The sequence below is a fragment of the Cucumis melo genome, chromosome 1, assembly GCF_025177605.1.
Source record: "Cucumis melo cultivar AY chromosome 1, USDA_Cmelo_AY_1.0, whole genome shotgun sequence".
Lineage (NCBI taxonomy): Eukaryota > Viridiplantae > Streptophyta > Magnoliopsida > Cucurbitales > Cucurbitaceae > Cucumis > Cucumis melo.
This window is the reverse complement of record NC_066857.1, coordinates 21,592,871-21,616,284: the sequence shown is the minus strand read 5'-3', so window position 1 is coordinate 21,616,284 and position 23,414 is coordinate 21,592,871. Positions and strand designations below refer to the sequence as shown.

Genomic DNA, 23,414 nt, shown 5'->3' with positions numbered 1-23,414 from the left:
ATTTCTTCTTCAAAATTCATGTAAACTTTTTAAGCAAAAGTAATTTCTTATTTATCTTTGTTTCCTTGATTCTCACACCACTTGGTTTAAGAGAAACTTTTATCATGTATAAACATAAGGCTGTAATAGTTACAAACTTGAATTTCCAAAAGTACATATAAAACATAGCATTTTGGTTACTTCAAGATTCCTTTTTTCTTAGTGTCACTAGGTCCTTCTCCATCAGTTAAAGTAATCCTAGATTGGTTTAGTGACTAAAACACAATCCTCTGTTCCTTCTGATGTTTTGTACTTAGCAATGGACACTCCCTTAAGTAGTCCCTTGGTTGATGATAGTAAAAGCACACACTAGCACCCTTCAGATATTAACCTTTATGAAATCTTTGACAATCTTTACACAATTTCCTTTGTCTACATACGGTGGATATCTGCTTCCATAGAGGTTCTACTGATTGATGGTTAGATCTTTGTCCTTTTCTTTGCAAGACACTTCTCAAACTTTCCTACCAAAGTGATTGCCCTCCATACTTTGCTTTTAAGCTCTTCCTTGCCGAGAAGCTGGGGGTAAAACTTTTTTGACTTCTCTTCTCTTCTTCACTATAGCTGGGTACAATAACTATTTGATAATTTCCTTCTCTAGGTTTTATTTCTTCTTCCAGCAAGCTTTGTTATAAATGTAGAGCAGTTTCGATCAACTATGAGAAATTAGTCCATTTGGCCACTGCCCTACTAGAGTATGTATCTCTTTTTGTAGTCTTTTCTCGAACCTTTGACATCTTTCACCTTCAAATGAAATTATTGGTTCAGCATACTGAGAAAGTGAGTATACTTCCTTTCATATTTAGCTACTAAAAGTGGCTTATGTATTAAACTTAAAAATTCATTCCTCTTATATTTGTAATAAGTAGTTGGGTAATACTTATCTTTGAAAATTCTTCTAAAAGTTTTCCAATCCATGGTATCGACATCTTTTTGTCGAGCTATAATCAACTTCCACCAACCCTTTTGCCTCTTTCTACAGTAGAAAAATTGCTAACTTAACCATTTATTTTTTCAGGTAGTCTATTACTTGAAAACACTTCTCTAGTTAGATTCAATCAGTTTTCAACATCCACTGAATTAAATAGCAAAATTGTAATTATAGTCAAATCTCTATTAAAAAAAAAGATATTCTTAGAAATTCTTTAGTTTATTTCAAATTTATTTTTATTTAAATTATTAAGATGAGACAAATTTAAACTAATTTAAAATTTAATCAATGATTAAATACAAAAAGTTTCACAAACTCGAGATTTAAAAATATACCATTCATTTATAAGCTTCCTAAGCATACACTTCAAACATAGTTTTCTCAAACTAAGGCAACCTAAACTTGCACTCCAGACATAGTTCTCACATTTTTAAGCTACCTAAACCTCCCAAATTTAAGATTTCAAACCTACTCGTTAACAAACTAAACTAAAAGTAATAAAAAAATTCCAAACTTTTATATATGCAAATGGTACTATATTAAAATGAGTGACATTTTTAAAAAATAAGAATTATAGTACTAAAAGGTATTTATTCCCAATAAAATAAGAAGAAAAAGAACAAGAAGCAAAAACAGTGTAATAATTAGAATTGAAAGATCAGTTGTGAGAGTTAGGATTTGGTTAGCTCCTCGCACAATATTCCTTAGAACTATAAGAAAAATTAAAAAAGAAAGTATGAAGATAGAAAACAGAAGAGAAAATAAGAAGGCTGCAAAGCGCAACAACTTTTCTTCAGCTTAAAACTAGAAAGAGAGAGAGAGGTCCAGAGGATGACTTCTTCTTCTTCTTCTTTATCTCTCTGCCTCTTCTTCCCTTTTCCTTCTTCTTCTTCTTCCTCTTCTCTTAGATTCATCAACATTTCCAATCCCTTCTTCTCCCCAAGCCCTAATTTCCCACTTCTTGTTTCTTCCAGGCGCCGCTCTTCTCTCAATACATCTCTGGTAACTTCTCTCTTTCACTCTTCATTTCTCTTTTTGCTCCCTCGTTTTTTCTTGTTCTGGTGTTGGACGAATTGGGATTCGGAATGGTTAAATTTCCAAATCTCTTGTTGAAATAAATTGCTTTTCCTTTACAAGCCCTGTATTTTTCTGCTTCTTGATTTGTTGTTCTTTATTGACTGTATGGCACCCAATTTCTTGTGTGTTTATGTGTAGAGATTTGTTGAATATTTTGTATCCAAAATTTATAACCGAGAGAGACGTGATTCTTGAGATAAAGAGATGATTATATGGACGAGAGAACTGTTGTTAATTGTTGAGGTCAGTCAATCATGGACTGTTTATAAAAAATTTGGAGACATGAGCTTTTAGTGCTTGGCAGATAATCTGGAGTTCGATGATTTAAGGCATTGATTTTCTTTTGATAAAAAATAATTTTCTTCCTTTTGAACCATAAAGTCATTGTAAAGTTGGTTTACGATATTAATAGGCGCTCTTGGCAATGGTCAAGTGCCAATTACCAATAGAATGCAAGGAACTTTATTAATTTCCAGTTTTTTTTTATGAGATTTCACTTTAATTGAACCATCAGGGTAAAAAATGAGACAAAGTCTCAATATATGGTAAAAAGGTCATGGGTTCATTACGAGTTTCCTCGACATCCAAATGTTGTAGAATCATGCAGGTTGACTTGAAATTAGTCAAGGTTATGTAAGCTGGCCCAAGTACTCACAGATATATCAAAAACAACTTTCATTGAAAAAAATGAAAGAATACAAGGATATCCTAAATACAACTCCCAAAAAGGAGGAGCACCCCTAAAGAAAAGGACCCATCTATGCAAAACAATACCTATAGTACAGTTACAAAAAATCTTAGAATTCAAATTCCACGAAGAAACATGATAACGACAAAGGAGCCATATCTCGCTTGGGACCTTCTCCACACTTGTGTTTTCGAAGTGCAAGACTTAGGGCGACAGGTTCCTTGACCCCCTCAAGGCGAGAGGGGACAAAAAGGGGACGACTGAGCGAAGTGATGCGCAATTAATAAATAAATAAATAATATACGTATAAGCAGAACATAAGTTTATACACAAGTGTAAGCCTCAAAGATTATAGTAGTTATCTAATCAATAAAAATGAACATAAATTCAAAAGTAAAATTTAAAAGATGATCAAATGTCAAATTCATCATCCTCCCCATCTAAATCTAATGTTTCATCCATTGCTCCTCCTTGGCCATTGTTCTTGATGTCTAATTCCTCTTCATTGTCGTCTGCATTTTCATCACTAACCACTTGTATAGTTGGTGTTTCTTTTGAACTCTAGAAATGGAGGTAGAGGCAATTGAATTTCCTTTTGATCTAGTGTATGTGATCAGTTCTCTAACAGTAGCACGATCTACATCTCCCCATGTGAGGTTGATGTCATCAAAAACTCTCTTATTGTCAACTTCAGCTTCATTATTTTCTTCATCCAATGTACCTTCCATTTTTATTCTTGTCGATATTATCCAAGGAGATTGGATCAAGTTGATCCTTTAGATCAAAGTGCTCTTTAAGTGTTTGATTATACTTTACATAAACCAAATCATTTAAGCACTTTTGCTCCAATCTGTCTCTTTTTCATATGAATCTACAAATTATTACCAATATGGAGTTACAAGAATAATTTAAATCTTAAATTAATAATGTTAAAAAACAAAATAATCACTTACATGTTAGAAAACTCTCCAATTGTGTTCACACCCAGAAGTGCTGCATGTTAGATTAAGGACTCTCATTGCTGACTTTTGCAAAATTGGAGTACTACCACCATAAAGAGCCCACCACGATGCTGTTCACACATTTTGACATGACCTAGAAATAATATACTTATATACACTAGTAAGTATTAATGCAGTAGGGAATGTCCATACCTGATGCCTAGACTTTTCTTGTGTTAATTGCTAAGTCAATGCCAAATATACCTTTAGCTTCAGAATATAACTCTAATTCCACTGTGCATTGATTTTGATCACTAGTAGATGGTATTGATCTTTGCACAACTTTAAGAAGACCACTCATGACTTCAACATCTTGAGTAATTCTATTCTTGTGTTCATAGAAAAGTGATGGATTCAAATAATATCCAGCAGCTTGGATCAATTCTCTTCTCCTATCTTTTCCACTTGCCCTACACCACGTACAAGATTGCACCACTCCTGCAAGCCAAAGAAAGTGATGCTTCTCCTCATGAGGTAGGTAACATCATCAATTTCCTGCAAAGGGCCAGTTGAGAGAAGATGATCCTATGCTTTTTGATCTTTCTTTCAAAGAGTACATCATCCTGGAAAAATTATGCAAGAAGGGAGGGAGGCATTAGACGTTTGAGCAGAGAATACAAAGGAAAAAGTTGACCCTCTTCGTGCAGCCGTATTTCCACATCATATTGGAAGGGAGATATTTCTCACTTTTCCTCTTCCTCATCAAATCTATAAAAATCGTGCTCACTTTGAAGCTGCCATTTGGATGGGTAGGTAAAGAATAATATCTTAGGAAGTGAACTGCAAATTTGTAATTAGTTAGAGAGATTATTATGGTATTTGGTTATAAATTGATGGAGGAGGAAGGGATGAAGTTATTTTTGATGGTTTCGTGGGGCGTCTACTTTTTTGTGGGATATTTGAGGGAGAGGTTTGGATGGGGATCTGAGTGAGGTTTGGTCCTTGATGAGGTTTCATGTTTTGTTTTGGACTTTAGTTTTGAAGCTTTTCTTTCTTTGCAATTGTTCACTAGGTAACATCTTAGTTGGAAACCCTTTCTATAGAGTGATGCTTTTGTGGGCTTTTTTTTCTATGCATTTGTATTCTTTCATTTTTTTTCTTAATAAAGTGGTTGATTCTATCAGAAAAAAAAAAAGAAAAAAAAAGAAAAAAAAAAAGAAAGAAAGAAAAGATGGTTTAGGCCTGAGTTAGTATACTCTAGAGAGAGAAGGTTCCAAGTATATTGAATGCTGGAGTTATCTTATATCTCTTGTCAAATATTTCAATAAAAAAAATACCATTCCAGTTTTGTCTGGGATCTATCAAATTACTAACGGTGCAGTTTAGTTATGATCATGAATCCAATGCAAATTTGGTGAAGAGATACTGAGGTGTATGTGAAAGGTTGGATCAGTAGATAGATTGATGGCAGGTGACCTTTGAGAATTATTATTTATCAACAAGGATGCTGAACCGAGGAAGAATTATTGAACTTCCCCTCTCTCTAACAAGATACTAGCAAAGTCACACCCTCCCAATCCCATCCTTGTAGTATATATTCATCTCTCACTACAACCCAACACTCTAATCTTTTGGGCTTCTGGGCACCCATCCTTATTTTTCGGGGCACCATTTAGGTATCTATGTTGACATGATTAACTTGGTATCTTCTGAATTTATCTTCAATTACTTATGGTGATTAGTTAGCTTCATTTTCATGTTATGAATCTTTCTATATGCGATGACAATCGCTGATTCCGTTATCAAAAAAGTTGATGTTCTTATCTTGTTTCGTTAATTGACCAGATTTTGATTCCCAGTTGACTTGGTGCTCTTCAAACCTTCTAATTTATTTATTTATTTATTTTTATGTGTATTGAGACTATTTGGATGTTGGCTTGAAATTAGGGAGTTTTTGCATCACCACATTTGTGGGCAGTTGGTTTTCACTAATGATTTACTATCAGGGGATCTTTTTTATGTACTGGTTATAGTGGATTCGAGGGCATATAAGAGGAGATACAGATGGGGAAAGTAGTGTGCCTCAAAAGAAGAATACAACGCGGATGTTTGGATTTGGATCTAATGATGAGACAGGCACTCAAATTCCAACCCAAGCCCAATCGATTGTGGAAGGATCAGGTTCAGTTATGGTTTCTGAGTTCAAACCAGTTCCTGATGTTGATTATCTACAGGTGAGTGTTATGGGATCTAATCTTTTATTTTCTTTTAATGACTATGAAATTAGTAATAAGTGAAGTCCTACTCCAATCCTTACTCAAAAAGGAAAAAGTTTATAGTCCTATCCAGATTGGTTAATAGTTATAAAACTAAAAGAGGGCTTGAAAGAACCTAAGATGTACAGACATGGAAGTGCCACACGCCATATAATATGACAATGTCCCAATTTCTAGAAAAGTAGGATATGGTCATGCTGGAGCAAGTGCCGATTTACTAAGGGGCCATCTCAACTTGAAAACTTATTGTATTTTTATATATTTTTTCAAACTAATTAAATTTACACTTCAGCTTAATGACAAAAGGATTGTGGTTTGAATCTTTCCATCCCTAACTAGTTTATATTTTTTATTATAAAAAGTAGACTCTTATGTTTTCATTAAACTTTTTATCTTAATAAAAATGATTTTTATTCCCTCGATACATTTAAATTTAACTGTGGGATAAAGAAGGTTAAAATAAGATTTTGATCTTCATATTTTGGGACTCATTTTATTCAAGTTCACATACTTCCTAGAAATTCAAATTTAGTTCTTGTATTTTAACACATCTTTGGATTAGTTTCTCGTTATAATTTACAAATACTTTTTATTGAGTCTAAATTTATTTTGGTAAAGTTAACCTGATAGTGGTTAATTTTAAAATTAATAAAAGCACATGGTTTTATACTTGAACATTTAAATTATGTGGAGTAGTGTTATGTTGGCCATCTTCTGTAAAATATGACTGAAATATAAGAAAAAAGGGCTGTATTTTTCCTCTAATGCATTTTGAGTCTGTAATCCATCAAACCTCCACCCGTTAAAGATCTAATCAACCCATCTTCCTCTGCTTCACTCTCCTCCCCTTCTTCTCTCTCTTCTTCAGCAAGATCAGGGTCAAGAGCAAACTTCAAGAGACAGAAATCTCCCAAGCCGCATACACATTTTTTCAAGTTATTCCCTAAACATTTCGCTAGAAGGAGATTGAAGGGAGCTTCTGTTAAAAATTCCCCAAAGTCTAAGCTATTTGCAGACTAAAACCCGGACTTGTTAGAGTCAAATTGTGCCCACTCTCAAGCCCCTTCTCACTCCAACAGGTCAAACCCCCAGCCCCCCTCTCATCCCCAACTCTGTTTTCTCCTTTCCTAACTCTAAAGATCAAATTCTTGAGAGGCACTCCAATCCTCACCCTGGCTCCTCCCTAAAAAAGGGGAGTCTCAAGTTTGATTCGCCATTTAGCATGAGTAGCGAGGAACTCTCTTATAGGAAGGTCTACTGGGAAGGAACCTCAGCTTGAGAAATACTCTCTGCAACCAGTTCTCAAAGCTTGGTTCTATCTAGAGGAGGCCCCAACCCCTTGATAAACAAAATTCAGAAGCTGGATTAAATGATCTAATACAGAAACCTCCACTTCAAAACTTCGAAAAGAAAGAAACAGAATCTGTACTTCAAGACTCTCAGCACCAAATTCCACCTCATTTGAAGTCTTTTGCTGACAAATGTAAACTTATTTTGGCTTGATTTCGTTTAGTAGATCAATTTGAGGTTTTAATGAAAATTATCTTGTGGAACATGAGAGGCCTGAAGGATGCAAACAAGAGATTGGCACTCAAGAGATTCCTAAAAAAGCATAACCTGGATTTGGTACTTATTCAATAATCAAAGAAAGAAAATTTTGAATTGTGTTTTATAAAATCACTATAGAGCTCAAAGGACATTGGATGGGATTTTGTTGAATTATTTGGAACCACAGGAGGAATGTTGACAATGTGGGACACAAATAAGTTATCGCCATCGGTCACTGAAATGCTACAAGGTGGATACTCTTTATCTGTAAAATGCATCACATTATAGAGAAAAACTTGCTGTGTTACTAATGTGTATGGTCCTACTGATTATAAGGACAGGAAATTTGTATGGCCCGGACTACTAATTCTCTTGGATTATTGTATGGAAGCTTGGTGTTTTGGAGGTGACTTCAACATCACAAGATGGGTGCATGAAAGATTTCCACTAGGGAGAACAACTAGAGGCATGCGGCTGTTTAATAACTTCCTTGAAAAAGCTAAACTGTTGGAAATTCCCCTTGGAAATGACAGGTTTACTTGGTCACGGAAAGGGGCTTCAGTTGCAAGATTATTCTTGGACAGATTTGTCATTAACAAGGCTTGGGATGTTGAATTCGAAAACACAAGAGCTTCTAGGCAAGCTTGTTTATTCTCTGATCATTTTCCCTTATTGCTTGAGGCCGGATCAGTTACTTGGGGGCCCTCCCCCTTCAGATTTTGCAACAGCTGGTTGCTCGACAAAGACTGAGATTTGGCAGTTGAAAGAGCATGGGTTAACAGTGGTTCAGAACGCTGGGCAGCTTTTGTTCTTAATGCCAAGTTGAGAAGGGTTGAACTTGCAGTTAAAGCTTGGGTGGCTTAATTCTAGAAAAATCAAATAAGAAGAGAAGAAGAGCTGACTCAAGAAATTGAAAGTGGGATGCTTTGGCAGACTCGCTTCGTCTTTCAGAACTTGAACTAGAATCCAAATCTTCATTTAAGGCGGAGTTGATGTTTTGGTGATTAATCTAATTTAGAAAAGCAAGTTGAACTGGATCTGTTTAGGGGACGGAAACGCTAGATTCTTCCACAGATTTCTCACAACTCAAAAGGGGAAGAACCTGATTAGTGAGTATGTTAATGACTTTGGGGGAGCCAACCAGCCAACCAACTCCTTTACAGAAATTGAAAGCTTAATCTGGAGTTTTATACTAGGCTCTTCCCCAAAAGCCCGGGTCCGAGATGTTAACCCACAAACTTCGACTGGCTTTGTGTAATTCCCTTTTAGAATGTTATGCTCATAGCAAAGTTCTCCAAATTGGAGATTAAAGCAACTGTTAACTCCCTTGGAAAGTGGAAAACCCCAGGTCCAGACGGTTTCACGACTGAATTCCTAATAAGTATTGGAATTTAGTCAAGTTGAACTTCATTTGGTTTTTGACGATTTTCATAGAAATAAAAAACAAAATGCTTGTGTTCGGGAGAACTTCATTTTCTTAATCCAGAAAAAGGAAAATGCAGTGGTTATCAAAGACTTCAGGCCAATTAGTCTTACGACTATAACCTACAAGGTTATTGCCAAGGTGCTAGTCAAGAGACTTAAAAAGGTAATGTTGTGCATCATTGCCCCATCGCAAAGTGCTTTCATAGAAGGAAGGAAAATACTCGATCCGATCCTTGTTGCTAATTTAATTGTTGAGGAATACATGGCAAAGGAAAAAGAAAGGATGGCTTCTCAAGCTTGATCTAGAAAAAGCTTTTGACAGGGTTGATTGGGACTTCTTCAAACAAATCATGAGTAAGAAGTTTGACCATAAGTGGATTGAATGGATCTTGGGTTGTGTTAAGAACCCGAGATACTCAGTATTCATCAATAGAAGACCGAGAGGAAGAGCGTTGGCCGCAGAGGGAATCAGGCAAGGTGACCCCCTTTCACCCTTCCTCTTCATACTTGTAAGTGAAGTCCTTAGTGCTCTAATTGAAAATCTACATCAGAATGGCCTTTATGAAGGTTTTGTAGTGGGAAAGGACAAGATTCATGTTCCAATCCTTCAATTTGCAGATGACACCCTACTTTTTTGCAAATACGACTGCAACATGTTAGTAACTTTGAAACAGACAATAGAGGTTTTTGAATGGTGCTCCAGCCAAAAGGTGAACTGAGACAAGTCGGCCCTTTTTGGATAAATGTGGAAGAGATGGAATTGTTGTCCACCGTGGCCTCTTTAGGTTGCAAAGCAGAACACCTCCTTTGATCTACCTCGGTTTGCCATTGGGGGTACTTGAAACTATCCTTTTTTTGGCAACCAATGCTTGATAAAACCCAACTAAAGTTAGATAAATAGAAGAGGTTTAACCTCTCGACAGGGGGGCAAGCTACGCTTTGTAAGTCTGTTCTTTCCAACTTTCCCACTTATTACATGTCTATATTCCTAATGCCAGAAGAAGTCACTTCAATATTGGAAAGAATCCTGAGGAATTTCTTTTGGAAGGGCCATAAGGGCAGCAAATTAAACCACCTTGTTAATTGGAAAGTGGTCCACGAAGCCTTGATGGATGGTGGCCCTTGGCCTTGGTGGCTTCAAATCTAAAAACTTGGCTCTTCTAGCCAAATGGGGGTGGAGATACATGGAAGAAGACTCTTTGTGGTGCAAGGTTATCAGGAGTATCCATGACAAAGATTCCTTTAATTGGCATACCGCCGGAAAAGAAGGCAAATGCTTGAGAAGCTCTTGGGTTATTATTTCCAGAACTTGGTTGAAAATGGAAGCTTTAGCCAGCTTTAGCTTGGGAAATGGGAGAAGGATAGCTTTTTGGTTAGATCTCTGGGAGGGAGTGACCATTTCATCTAGCCTTTCCACAGTTGTTCAGAATAGCTTTAGTCACAAAATGTTCGGTTGCTGATCAGTGAGACTCTGCATTATCATCTTGGTCCCTAATCTTCTGCCGTTTGCTAAAAGATGAAGAGATTTCAGACTTCCAAGTACTGCTTTGAAAATTAGCATCCAGAAATATTTCTGAAGTTCAAGACAGACAAATATGGTCTCCTGGCGGCAGGAGAAAATTTACAGGGAAGTCCCTTACACTTCACCTGTCTGCTTCCTCCCATTTGGATAAATTCCTCTATAACGGCCCTTTGGAAGTCTAATAGCCCGAGAAGGGTTAATATCTTCATTTGGATCACCCTGATAGGTCAACTAAATGTGTCCTCAGCTTTGCAACATAAATTGCCTAATAGTTGCCTCTCTCCCTCCATTTGCCCGCTGTATCTACAACATGAAGAAGATTGCCAACACTTGTTCTTCCGCTGCAACTTTCCGGCCAATTGTTGGGAAAGGCTGCTCAACTCTTTAATATGACCTGGGCGTTTGGTGCAACTTTTTGTGATAATGTGATGCCTCTGTTAATCCAGCTCATGTCTAAATAGAGGAACTTCTTTACTTTGGGTTAACACGGTGAAAGCTATACCGGCAGAAATCTGGTTTGAGAGGAATCAAAGGGTGTTCATGATAAATCTCTTGATTGGAAGGGATCACTTTGAAAACGTGCATCAAAATACCTCCTCATGGTGTTAGGCCTCAAAGATCTTCAGCAGCTACAGCATCCAAGAGCTCAACTTAAATTGGAGTGCCTTCATTTCTCCAGCTTGATTATTCCCCAATGTGTCTGGGCTTCTGGTTTTTTCTTTTTTTGGTTGTACGCAATCTTTATAGCTTTCCTCCTTTTGTTTCGGAGTCTCTTTCTTCTCCTACTAGTTATCTTGTAAGCCCTTGTTTAACTCTCTTGTACATTGAATTTTTTGCCTCATCATGAATATTAATAAAGCTACTCGTTTCCATTTAAAAAAGGTGTAAAGTTTTATCTATATAACTTTTAGATTTGCAAATGGTACAAATTTTCAAGGAAACAATTTATTTATTTTCTTTTTTTTTGGGTGCCGGGGGGGGGGGGGGGGGTAAGAATTCGTTGATAAAAGTTTATACAGGGACATACAAATAAAGGCCGTTCTCCAAAAGCTCTCAACTATCTACAAGAACGGGCTGCAGTCCCTCAAACTTACAAAAAATCCATTCTTACCCGAGGAAACAAATCTTTTGTTAACCTTTCCGTCACATCTCTTACTTAGCCAGTGCACAAATTTCTCAATTATAGTTCTTGGTGTGAAGCTCAGCTCCTTCCAAATTACAATTTTTTTATTAACTTTATTATTAACTATCATTATTTTTTTCATTTGCAGGAGTTACTGGCCATTCAACAACAAGGTCCTAGAGCCATTGGCTTCTTTGGAACGCGAAATATGGGTTTCTTGCATCAAGAACTTATTGAGATTCTTAGCTATGCAATGGTTATAACGGTAGAATATGTGATTTATCATCGCTGCATTATTGAAGCGCTATTTAGTCTTTGATGACTGCAAAAAATTCATATTGCTTAGTATCTTCTGTATGCAGAAGAACCACATCTATACTTCAGGAGCATCTGGAACCAATGCAGCAGTTATCAGAGGTGCATTGAGGGCTGAAAAACCAGAACTGCTTACTGTCATTTTGCCACAAAGTTTGAAAAAACAACCTCCTGAAAGCCAGGAATTGTTATCCAAAGTAAGTTTGATTGGTTATAAACATATTTACTCAAGAGTTAGATCTTGTATATGTGTGTTGTTTGATTGGTTAAGTCAAGTTTCCGTTTTGAGTTATTTAAAATGGCTTGGGGGAGGGGAGGGGGTTTTGTTGCACAAAGTTGAGTTAGTAATTAAATTGTTGTATGGTATTTAGAGTGTAGAGTTGAGTTATGGTATCTGGTGTAGTATTTCTGAAGGATTCTGATTTTTGTTTTTTTCTGTTAAACTTTTTTGTGCAAGTATTTAATTGCTCGCATATTTTTCTAAAACTTTCAGTATTCAAATTACCTTAAAATAATCTTTTCCATTCTTAAAAAGTTATTTTGAACACTCATTTACTTGACATATTTTTGTTGAATTCTTAAAAACTTGAGATATCCTAAACACTAATTTTGAACACTCAATTACTTAAAAACTTAGCACATCTTTTTTACATTCTTAAAAACTCAACATGTTCTTGAAAAATTTGCATATTCTAAACACAAATTTTCATCGCTCAATTACTTTAATACGTGGTATGTTATTATATTTCATTTTTAAAACAAAATTTAATGCAAAATTAAGTCACAATACACCAAAATTGATTCACACTCAAATACCTAAAAATATTCATACTCGAACAAGGAAAATTGTGGTACATTCTTTTTTCTATTTAGGGCTATTTAGGGTTTTTTTTTTGCCACGATACTGAAATTATGATTTTCAAAACTTTTTTTTTTACTTGAAAACAATTTAGCTGATTTTAAATAATTTTGTTTATTTTCAAAAAGTTTTTAGTTCAAAACAGTTTTGTTTACTTTTACGTCAAATTATTAGTTTTGATATAGTGCAAACATTTTCTTAAAATCCTTCCATTTCAAACAGCACGCCAGTTTTTGAATCGTTTACTTCTTCAAGTCAATCCCTCAAACGACACTTGCGGTTGAGTGCAGTTGGTTCTTCCCACCAAGCTCCAATAACATGGTCCACAGCCCCACTGTATCAACCAAACGTTTTGAAAAGGAATAAAAGCACAATGGGAAGGCACATAATTTATTAGTGAAGCGGCGAGGGGAATCTGGAAAAGACCAACATAAGGGAAAACAGGGGGAGGAGATGTACACAAAAATTAGGGAGATGCATACAAAATTTAATGGCAAAAAAGGAAAATTCACAGATAGAGAGAAGATGAGGGAGATGAGAGGTTGCAAATGGGAGAGAGATGATGAGACGTACCACGTGCACTGTAGAAGTTGGTGAGATATTCATGGGGAAGTGAAAAGGTGGGTTGGAAATTAGGGATATTAAAAAACAATTGGAACACATCCACCCGTTTCTGGTGGGTTTGAAATTAGGGATATTAAAACAGAATTGGAACACTTCCACCCGTTTCTGGTGGGTTGGAAATTAGGGATATTAAAACAGAATTGGAACACATCCACCACTTTTTAGAAACAGTGGGCCAAACGTTGAATGGTTTTTTTTCCCACTCAACCTAACTCAAACCAGGGGACAAAAGTGTTAGACCTCCAATATTGTTCCAGTACAGCAGGAGAAATAAGAGAAAGAATTAGTGGGGATGGCATTTTTGTAATAAAGGGTTATTCTTAGAAAGTTTGTTAGAAGTGGTTGAGAGAATAGGAAGTCGGTGAGAAATGTTATAAAAGGTTTTAGGCGGGAGATTGGTGGGGGCTTTTTGGAGTGAGTTAGATCTTGCATTTTTTGAGCGGAGAAGGCAAGAGAGATTGTGACAAATACTTGTAAATGAATTGAGATCTCCTCAATTCCATTTCCTACTGATTTTACTAGCATTAAACTGCTGAATATTCTTACTAGCGATCGATACCTATCATATTGGTATCAGAGCCGAAACGATCCTTAAGGGAAAGCAATAATGGTGCAAGCAAGAATCGAAGAAAGGATGGAGTCGTTTGAGCAGGAAGTTGCCGGAATTTAAAAAGAGTTAATGAAGATGCCGGTAATTGAATCGGCGTTGGTAGAATTATCGAAGAATATGGAAATGATGCGCTTGCAATCAGAGAAACAACAACAAGCCATTCTGTCGTATATGGAAGCCAATGCGAAAGAAAGATCCATTATCAGTGAACGAATGATCGAGTCGAATGTTCGGGACTCGCCAGCGATGAAATCGAAAGTGAGCGAAGCGACTTCCAGCCGCGACATTAGAGAAACCAGTGCAGAGAGGAAATCCGATATGGATGAGGTTTCGGCCGATAGAAGTAAGTTTAAGAAGGTGGAGATGCCAGTATTTACCGGCGCGATCCAGAATCCTAGTTGTTTCGGGCGGAAAGATATTTTCAGATCCACAAATTAACGAAATCGGAAAAAATGCTGGTATCAACAATATGTTTTGATGGACCGGCGCTTAACTGGTATCGTTCGCAGGAAGAAAGAGAGAAATTTGTGAGTTGGTCTAACCTGAAGGAGAGGTTGCTGGTACGATTTCGATCTACTAGGGAAGGAACTGTTTGGGGCCGTTTTTTGAGAATTCAATAGGAGACGACGGTAGAGGAGTATCGAAATCTGTTCGATAAGTTAGTTGTGCCTCTGTCCGATCTAGAAGACCGAGTTGTTGAAGAAACGTTTATGACTGGATTGTTTCCACGGATCCGAGCCGAAGTTATTCTTTGTAGACCAAAAGGATTGGCTGAAATGATGCTAACAGCTCAGCTAGTGGAGAATAGAGAAATTCTGAGAAACGAAGCGAATTTGAAGGGATATGCTGGCGGGAAATATTCATCACAATTAGCGACAGGCACGAAGTCTTACCATTATCAACAAAACAAAGAAAATAAAGTAAATACTACGTTTCCAATAAGAACAATTACATTGAAAAGTCCAAATGCTGGAGAAATACGGAAGGAAGGGACCTCTAGGAGGTTACCTGATGCAGAGTTCCAACTAAGAAGAGAAAAAGGGCTCTGTTTCAAGTGTAATGAGAAATATTCTGCTGATCACAAGTGCAAAATGAAAGAACAAAGAGAACTCAGGATGTTTGTAGTAAATAATAATAATGAAGAATTGGAAATTGTTGAAGAAGTGGAAGCTGAGGTCGCTGAGTTAAGAACTGCAGAGGTACAGTCTCACACTACAGCTTGTGTAGAATTGTTCGATTAATTCTGTGGTTGGATTGAATGATCCGAGAACAATGAAAGTTAGGGAATCATTGCAAGATAAGGAGGTAGTGATTTTAATTGACTGTGGCGCCACACATAACTTTGTGTTCGAAAAATTGGTAAATTCTTTACAATTACCAATTAAAGAGACTGCTCATTACGGGGTGATCCTTGAATCAGGGACGACAATATAGGGGAAGGGAGTTTGTGAATCGTTAGAAGTTAAAATGAATGAGTGGACAGTGAAGGAAGATTTTTTGCCATTAGAGCTTGGAGGAGTTGATTTGATCCTCGGTATGCAATGGCTGTATTCCTTAGGGGTGACTGTATGTGATTGGAAGAATTTGACATTGACATTCTATGATAATGAGAAACAAATTTGTATTAAGGGAGATCCGAGTCTTACTAAAGCAAGGGTAAGTCTGAAGAATTTGATGAAGACTTGGGAGAAGCAGGATCATGGTTATTTGATCGAGTGCAGATCAATCAAAATTGTTGAGTTGAATGAATTAATGGTTGATCAAAAAAAAGAGAGAGGAGAAACTGAAGAGAGGCTGATTCCAGTACTGAATCAGTTTAGTGATATTTTTGATTGGCCAGAGAAGCTACCACCACGGAGGAGTATAGAACATCATATACATCTTAAGGAGGGTACAAATCCGGTTAATGTCAGACCGTATCAATATGCTTATCATCAAAAAGAAGAGATGGAGAGATTAGTTAGTGAAATGTTAGCTTCGGGGATCATAAGGCCAAGTGTGAGCCCTTACTCAAGCCCGGTATTGTTAGTTAAAAAAAAAGATGGTAGCTGGAGATTTTGCGTTGATTATCGAGCTTTGAATAATGTTACTGTTCCGGATAAGTTTCTGATTCCGGTGGTAGAAGAATTATTTGATGAATTGGGAGGAGCTTCATTATTTACTAAGATTGATTTGAAGGCCGGGTATCATCAAATCCGAATGGTAGACGAAGACATAGAGAAGACTGCTTTCCGGACACATGAAGGCCACTACGAGTTTCTTGTGATGCCTTTTGGGCTTACTAATGCCCCGGCTACTTTCCAATCACTGATGAACTCGATTTTCAAGCTGTATTTGAGGAGGTTTGTTCTCGTCTTCTTTGATGATATATTGATCTATAGTCGATAGATATATGTTTCAAATAGAGATAGTTTTCTTGGTTTTGCGAAAGCATGAGTTGTTTGCAAATCAAAAGAAATGTAGTTTTGGTATGGCTAGAGTTGAGTATTTGGGACATCTCATATCAGACAAGGGCGTAGAAGTGGATCTGGAAAAAATCAAGGCCAAAGCTGATTGGCCTAAGCCAACAAACATACGCGAGACCCGTGGTTTCCTTGGATTGACGGGATACTACCGGAGATTTGTACATCAATATGGTGCTATGGCAGCCCCATTAACCCAATTACTCAAGAAAGGAGGGTTTAATTGGTCTTCCGAAGCAGAACAAGCGTTTGAAATGCTCAAAAAAGCGATGATGTCTTTACCGGTATTGACCTTACCTATGTTTGATAGACCCTTTGAGATTGAAACTGATGCTTCGGGGTATGGCGTGGGAGCTGTATTAATACAAGACAAGCGTCCTATTGCTTTTCACAATCATACATTAGCCATCAGAGACAGGGGCAGACCAGTGTATGAGCGGGAATTGATGGCTGTGGTATTAGCTGTGCAACGTTGGCGCCCTTATCTGTTGGGCAACCGATTTATTGTGCGAACTGATCAAAAATCATTGAAATTCTTATTAGAGTAGCGTGTGGTGCAACCGCAATATCAAAGATGGCTAGCTAAATTGTTGGGCTATACTTTCGATGTGGAATACAAACCAGGAATTGAGAATAAGGCAGTAGATGCGTTGTCAAGAATTCCTCCTACTGTACAACTGTGTAATATAACAGCTCCATTTTTTCTTGATTTGCATATTATTAAAGAGGAAGTGGAGAAGGATGAAAAGTTGAGAAAGGTTGTGGCTGATTTGAATGGCGATCTTGCACAACAAGATGGCAAGTTTAAGATATGCAATGGTATGTTGAGATACAAAGACAGACTAGTAGTATCGCAGTCGTCCAAATTGATACCACATATATTGCATAGCTATCATGATTCTGCTGTGGGGGGCCATTCTGGTTTTCTTCGTACCTATAAACGCATTGCAGGGGAGTTGTATTGGCAGGGCATGAAAGCTGTTATTAAGAAGTATTGTGCCGAATGCTTGATTTGTCAACGAAATAAGACTTTGTGCTTGTCCCCGGCTGGTTTACTACTTCCTTTGACTATCCCTACACAAGTTTGGAGTGATATATCTATGGACTTTGTGGAGAGCTTACCTAAGGCAGCTGGTTTTGAAGTTATTTTTGTGGTTGTAGATCGGTTGAGTAAGTATGGCCATTTATTACTACTAAAACATCCGTATTCTGCAAAGACAGTGGCAGAATTATTTGTTAGAGAGGTGGTTCGGCTGCATGGATTCCCTACATCCATTGTATCGGATAGAGATCGGGTGTTTCTTAGCAATTTTTGGAAGGAAATGTTTCATTTAGCGGGTACAAAACTGAATAGAAGTTCTGCGTATCACCCGCAATCCGACGGTCAAACCGAGGTAGTGAATAAAGGAGTTGAAGTATATTTGAGATGCTTTTGTAATGAAAAGCCTAAGGAATGGATTCATGGGCTGAGTATTGGTACAATACCACTTTCCAGAGGGCTTTGGGTATGACACCTTTTCAGGTCGTTTATGGGCGGAAACCTCCTCTGTTATCTTATGGTGCTCAAGTCACTTCTAATGTTACTTTAGATGAGCAGTTGAAGGAACGGGATGAGATGATATTATCCTTAAGGGAAAATTTGCGGTTAGCCCAAGACCAAATGAAGAAATATGCAGATAAAAAGCGACGCGATGTCGAATATAGTGTGGGTGATCTTGTTTTTTAAAGATACGGTCATATCGTCAGCTGTCCTTGAGGCGAAAGAGGAATGAAAAACTTTCGGCCAAATATTTTGGTCCTTATAAGATCCTTGAGAGGATTGGACCGGTGGCATATAAGCTTGAGTTACTCGAGGGGTCGCTGATTCATCCTGTTTTTCATGTTTCTCAATTGAAGAAACTGGTGGGTGAGCATACTGATGTGCAGACAACTTTACAGCAGTTGGATGAGAGTTTTGTGTGGAAAACATACCCTGTTGAAGCTCTTGATTACCGTCAAACCAAGGCAGGCGAGTGGGAGGTTAAGAGTTTTTACAGTGTGCTTTTTTTTAGAGTCAGAAAATAGTTTAAACACCATTTCTAAATCTTTCCCAACTTTGATCGTCTAAAATGTAAGTCGCCTGCTGGTTAATACAATAGAGAATGAATTGTAAGGGCCCTTCAGTCAACTGTTTCTTTTTTTTTAAAAAAAAGTTTGTCCCTTTAGTCAACTGCTTAGGTCATCTAATTTTATTGTTGATAACTTTATTTGGATAAGTCTTTTTATTAAATTCTTTTTCTGTTTTGTTTATCTTGGAATTTGTAGGTTAAGAATGTGATAGAGAAGCCCCACAATGATCATTTATCTTTAATAGAAGCTAGCAGGTATGCGTGTAGTTTTTTTCTTAGTTGACCGTAAAGTGAATTAGAATTTCGCATAGTGAGTATTTTTACAGATGTTGATTTTTAATAATAGTTTATTCGTAAAGAAAAAGAATTAGTCCATCAATGATTATACTTAATTAATAAAAATTGACTTTGACGTACCTATAGTTATTATGTTTTTTTGAAATGGAAACAAAGTAATAAAATGAAATGAGCCCCATCCTTTCCAAACAAACTAAACTCATAAGTCCAAGGCTTCTTACTCAGCCCGTACAAAGGTAGTAACAAAGATGCCAGGATAACAACAAACATGATAGCCCTCGATAACTTAAGTGTACACTCGAAGGAATGAGGGAGAGAAAGGGAGAGGAGAATGATGTAATACGTGTGAAATGGAAGTTGTTTTATGTGGGAGTGAGTTTGTATTGTTTGTGTGGGGTCCATGGGATATTTGTTTGGTTACAGAAAGCTAGAGAGCCTTTTCGAAGGCAGGGGGAAGGGCAGGTAAATTTCATCTTTCGGCATATTTGTCTTGCAGCTCTTTAGAGCATAGAGAAGGGGGAGATCTTGAACGTTGGTTTTTTGCCTAAATGGTAAATTCATCTGGCCATACACACACATTGTTGCACGTTGGTGTGGAAACTCAAATTCCCCAAAAGTTTGCTAAAATACAACAGTGTTTGGACCACAATTGCGATGGAGTTGACCTTCGTGAAGGATGAGTTATGGTAGACGATTGAACTAAAGATTATATAGGGTAAATATAACGAAACTGTTGAGGGAAGTGGAAGTTATGGATCCATAAGAGAACGATAATCGATGAAGTAAAACAACTGTGTGGTGGAAGAGGAGGAACATACCAAGAAAGCAATGGGAGTTGAGTTGTGGAGCGCCTTAAAAAGAAAGATGAAGATGCACCAACTCACTAAAGATAGTGAGATAACTCGACGGAAGAGGAAGCATAGATATTGGTCAAACTTTGAAAGCTACAAATGACACGATTCAGATGACCCAAATGGGTCAAAATGCCCTAACACACTACAGAATTTGGTCACCCTAAAAGATGCACAAGGAAAAGTAGTCACCACTGTTGTGTATAAGTATCTATCAGATAGTGAATTGAAGAACAAGTAGAGAACATTAAAATCGACCTAACCAAATCAAATGACAAAACCAAAGTGAACCAAACTGAAAATCCTATCTTCATTGAAGTTTTTTAGTTTTGGATTTGAAAGCAGAATTCATAATTGAACCAACTCGTATGTATTAAATATAAAATCAAAAAATCGAACTGAACCAAGTTGAATATTTTGCAGTTGGGTTTGGACCAAATAAATGGTTTGGTTCAAATTTGGTATATATCAGAACTAGCTTGCCAACAAGAGTTAAACTTAATTGGCATCTGTATGTGTTAAAGACCAAGCTGAATATGCTTCCATTGTAATAAAAATTAATGTCCAAATCATCGATGCTTGAAGAGAGAGCTGGACATTATGGTGCACCATGATGATGAATTGGTGAAACAGGAAATTTGGGTGGTGGATGAAGTGGCAACTTCGTTAGAAATGCTCGATATTGAACCCAAACTAGTTAAGGTTGTGAATTTGTTGTTAAATGCATTGGTGGGTCTTTGTGGTGGGTTGATGGTTTGCTCCATTAAGATGTGAAAGTGAGGAACAAGCAGCCACCTTATGCAAAATTAAGGATTGGTACAAGTCGGTCCTTTTCATCTGAAATTCGGTCAATGGGATCTGATCCTTCCATACAAAAATCAAGTTGCCCCTTTTTACGAGGGGTTGGATCAAAATCAGAAACCTGCCTCTCGACAGGTGGGACAATGATACTTTCAAATCTATAGGTAATCAGTATGACGAGACAACTATACAATGGAAAGATACTATCTTGTCTTGACCTAATGGACACTACCATAAAAATCAATGGATTTATTCTGGTTGAGGTATGGATACCATCCTCCTACTCCTCATCTTTCTCCATCCACATTTACCCTTTCTTCTCAATAGAGAACTATATTGGCTACTTGGTCCACGGAATCATACCGCCGACTAAATTGTACACTGTCAATCAAAGAGGATGTTCAGATTCAACCCAAACCGAACAAAGTCCAAGCACAAAATGACAAATGAATTTGAAGTTATCGTTGCTGCAACCATACCTTCGGCTCCACTAGACAATTTAGTCAGTGGTTTTGTGGACAATTTAGTTGGCCGTATGGTTTTGTGGACCCATACCTTTGGCTCTAGTCCCACTTCTCCACCTGAAATTTCTTTGCCACCACCTCCTCGTTCTTCACCCACCGCTCCACTTACTCGAGCTTGACCCACCTCCATGCTTACATCTCAACATGGCCTACCTCCATCCAACTCCACGCCTACAACCCCACAAGTTCCATCTCCTCAAGCCTCTCAATAAACCCACCATTAACCCAAATAACCAAAAGCCCAACCCAACAAAATACCCAACTGCCCTACTAGGAAACCAAACCATCAACCCACCACAAAGACCCAACCCAATATCGAACACTGACCTAGCCCCAATTTCAACCCAGCTCGACATAACTCTCCCCAAACTACCTACAGATACCACATCTTTAGGTTACAAAATCATTGTTGTCAATAATAAATGAACCTGTTTTCTGCTAGGCAACAAATATTCAACCAACATCTAGTGAGGAAATCAACTCCAACAATTATCTTTTGAGTCCCCTACCTCTCAACGTTGCTCCACCACCTCTCCTCCTCCCATACCCCTCATGTTACAGGACACTACCATTGGACAAGCTATGGTTGAAGGCGAAGCAACTACAACTCCTGACCCCATCAATATCTCAACTCCTCACCCAGAATCTGATTGCGAAGAGGGACTAGAAGACTGAGTTTTACTTAAAATTTATCCAACCATGGCTATCCAAGACCGAACGCTATATCATTTTGCTCATGCGGCAAATAAGAACCACAAGATTGCGAACAAACAACTTCTTATCAGGGAATTAACAGGTTTTCATTCACCCATTAATTATGACAAGCCACCATTTTCCTCCATCCATGGTGGACGATCCACTTCGTCATGATCGTCATCTCGTGGAATGTCAGAGGCCATAGAGGCTAGGAAGCGGGCCCTTATGAAATGAGAGATTTCCGTACACAGCCCAACCATTGTCATCCATCAAGAAACAAAAACTATTCATAGATTTCCGTACACAGCCCAACCATTGTCATCCATCAAGAAACAAAAACTATTCATATTGAACAACTCTTCATCAAATCTATCTGGAGCTCTTGTAACATTGGATGGACTTCATTAGAGGCAAATGGTTCATCGAGGTATTCATTTTATATGGAATAACCTTGCCTTTACCATATCAGACATTGCTAAAGGTCAATGCACTCTCATTATGCTCATTACTATAGTTGATGGCTTTAATTTTTGGTTATATGGTATTTACGACCTCTTCTGTTATAGAGAAATACTTGTCTTCTGGCAAGAGTTAGAAGACCTATCAGCTCTTTGCATGGAAACTGGATTTTGGGTGGCGATTTCAACATGATAAGATGGAAGCAAGAGAAATTTAAGGACTGATCACGAGAATTATAAGAAACTTCAACATATTCATAGATAAAAATGGGCTCAATACTTGGTCTTAGTGGATAGACTCCCCTTCTTTGACATGTATCGATTAATTCCTGGGCTCTATACTTGGTCTTAGTGGATAGATTCCCCTTCTTTGACTTGTATCGTTTGATTCCTCGTGACAGATTCCATCCTCAACAAGTGTAAGGAAGCTACCACAAGAAAGCTCAATAGGCCAACATCAGACCATTTTCTCATTATGCTAAAGCTTGGAAATATTAATTGGGGTCTTCTTCCTTTTTGCTTTGAGGACATCTAGCACCTTTGCCTCTACTTGATAAATGGTGGCACGTTAATCCCCTCATTGGTTGGCCGATCTATGGTACCATACAGAAGTTTAAGACTTTCAAACCTGTGGTCAAAGATCGGAACAAATCAACATTTTGCTGCCTTCTATTCCTGAAGTGATTGCTATTTGAGCTTGCTGGTATCGACACTCTTGAAGAGAATAACTCCCTGACTCTATCTGACATTGGAACGAAAAGGCAACTTAAAGCACAAATTCATTCCATAAATACAAAAGAAGAAATATCCTGGAGACAAAAATGTAAGAGGTGGCTTAAAGACGGAGATATGAATTCCTCCTATTTCGATCGTCTTATGAATGCTAAAAAGAGGAAATGTTTGATGACAAAAATTCTATCTAGAAAGGGGAACAACCTTCTTATAAAAAAAGAGATTGTGGCTGAACTTACCGCTTTCCATGAGAGTCTTTATATCAAGGATAATGGACATAGAAGTCTCCCACAGATTAACAACTGGGATCCTATAAGAAGTTTTCATGGGAAAGAACCCTTTGATTGGCACACGGTGGGTAAATCCGACGATAGTTTGAAGAGTCCCTAGGTTAGCTTTTCAAGGGCTTGGAGGGAGGTGGAAGCCCCGGCAATGTTCTTTGCAATAGCTGAAGAATTGCTTTTTGGACAGACTTATGGATAGGTGATATCCCCTTAATCTTCAATT

The 23,414-nt window shown here is 37.6% G+C and overlaps 1 protein-coding gene and 1 long non-coding RNA gene across 4 annotated transcripts in view; both read left to right on the top strand.

Moving 5' to 3' along the window:
- Positions 1-1,550: 1,550 nt before the first annotated feature.
- The window catches only part of LOC103489683 (uncharacterized), a 28,043-nt gene continuing 6,179 nt past the window's right edge, over positions 1,551-23,414 (top strand). Inside the window, exons 1-5 of one of the 3 annotated variants that reach the window (XM_008448944.3) lie at positions 1,551-1,972; positions 5,710-5,910; positions 11,719-11,835; positions 11,933-12,082; positions 18,745-18,803. In XM_008448944.3, the coding sequence (XP_008447166.1) occupies positions 1,802-1,972; positions 5,710-5,910; positions 11,719-11,835; positions 11,933-12,082; positions 18,745-18,803 (698 nt within the window). In that variant the 5' untranslated portion in view covers positions 1,551-1,801. Of the gene's footprint in view, positions 1,973-4,082; positions 4,486-5,682; positions 5,911-11,718; positions 11,836-11,932; positions 12,083-18,744; positions 18,804-23,414 lie in introns of those variants that run through there. The other 2 variants (XM_008448945.3, XM_051081178.1) reach the window with 2 other exon arrangements.
- LOC127148166 (uncharacterized) lies at positions 5,921-11,328 on the top strand. Its single transcript, XR_007818920.1, has 2 exons — positions 5,921-7,750; positions 7,842-11,328. It is a non-coding gene; the product is annotated as an uncharacterized LOC127148166 (long non-coding RNA).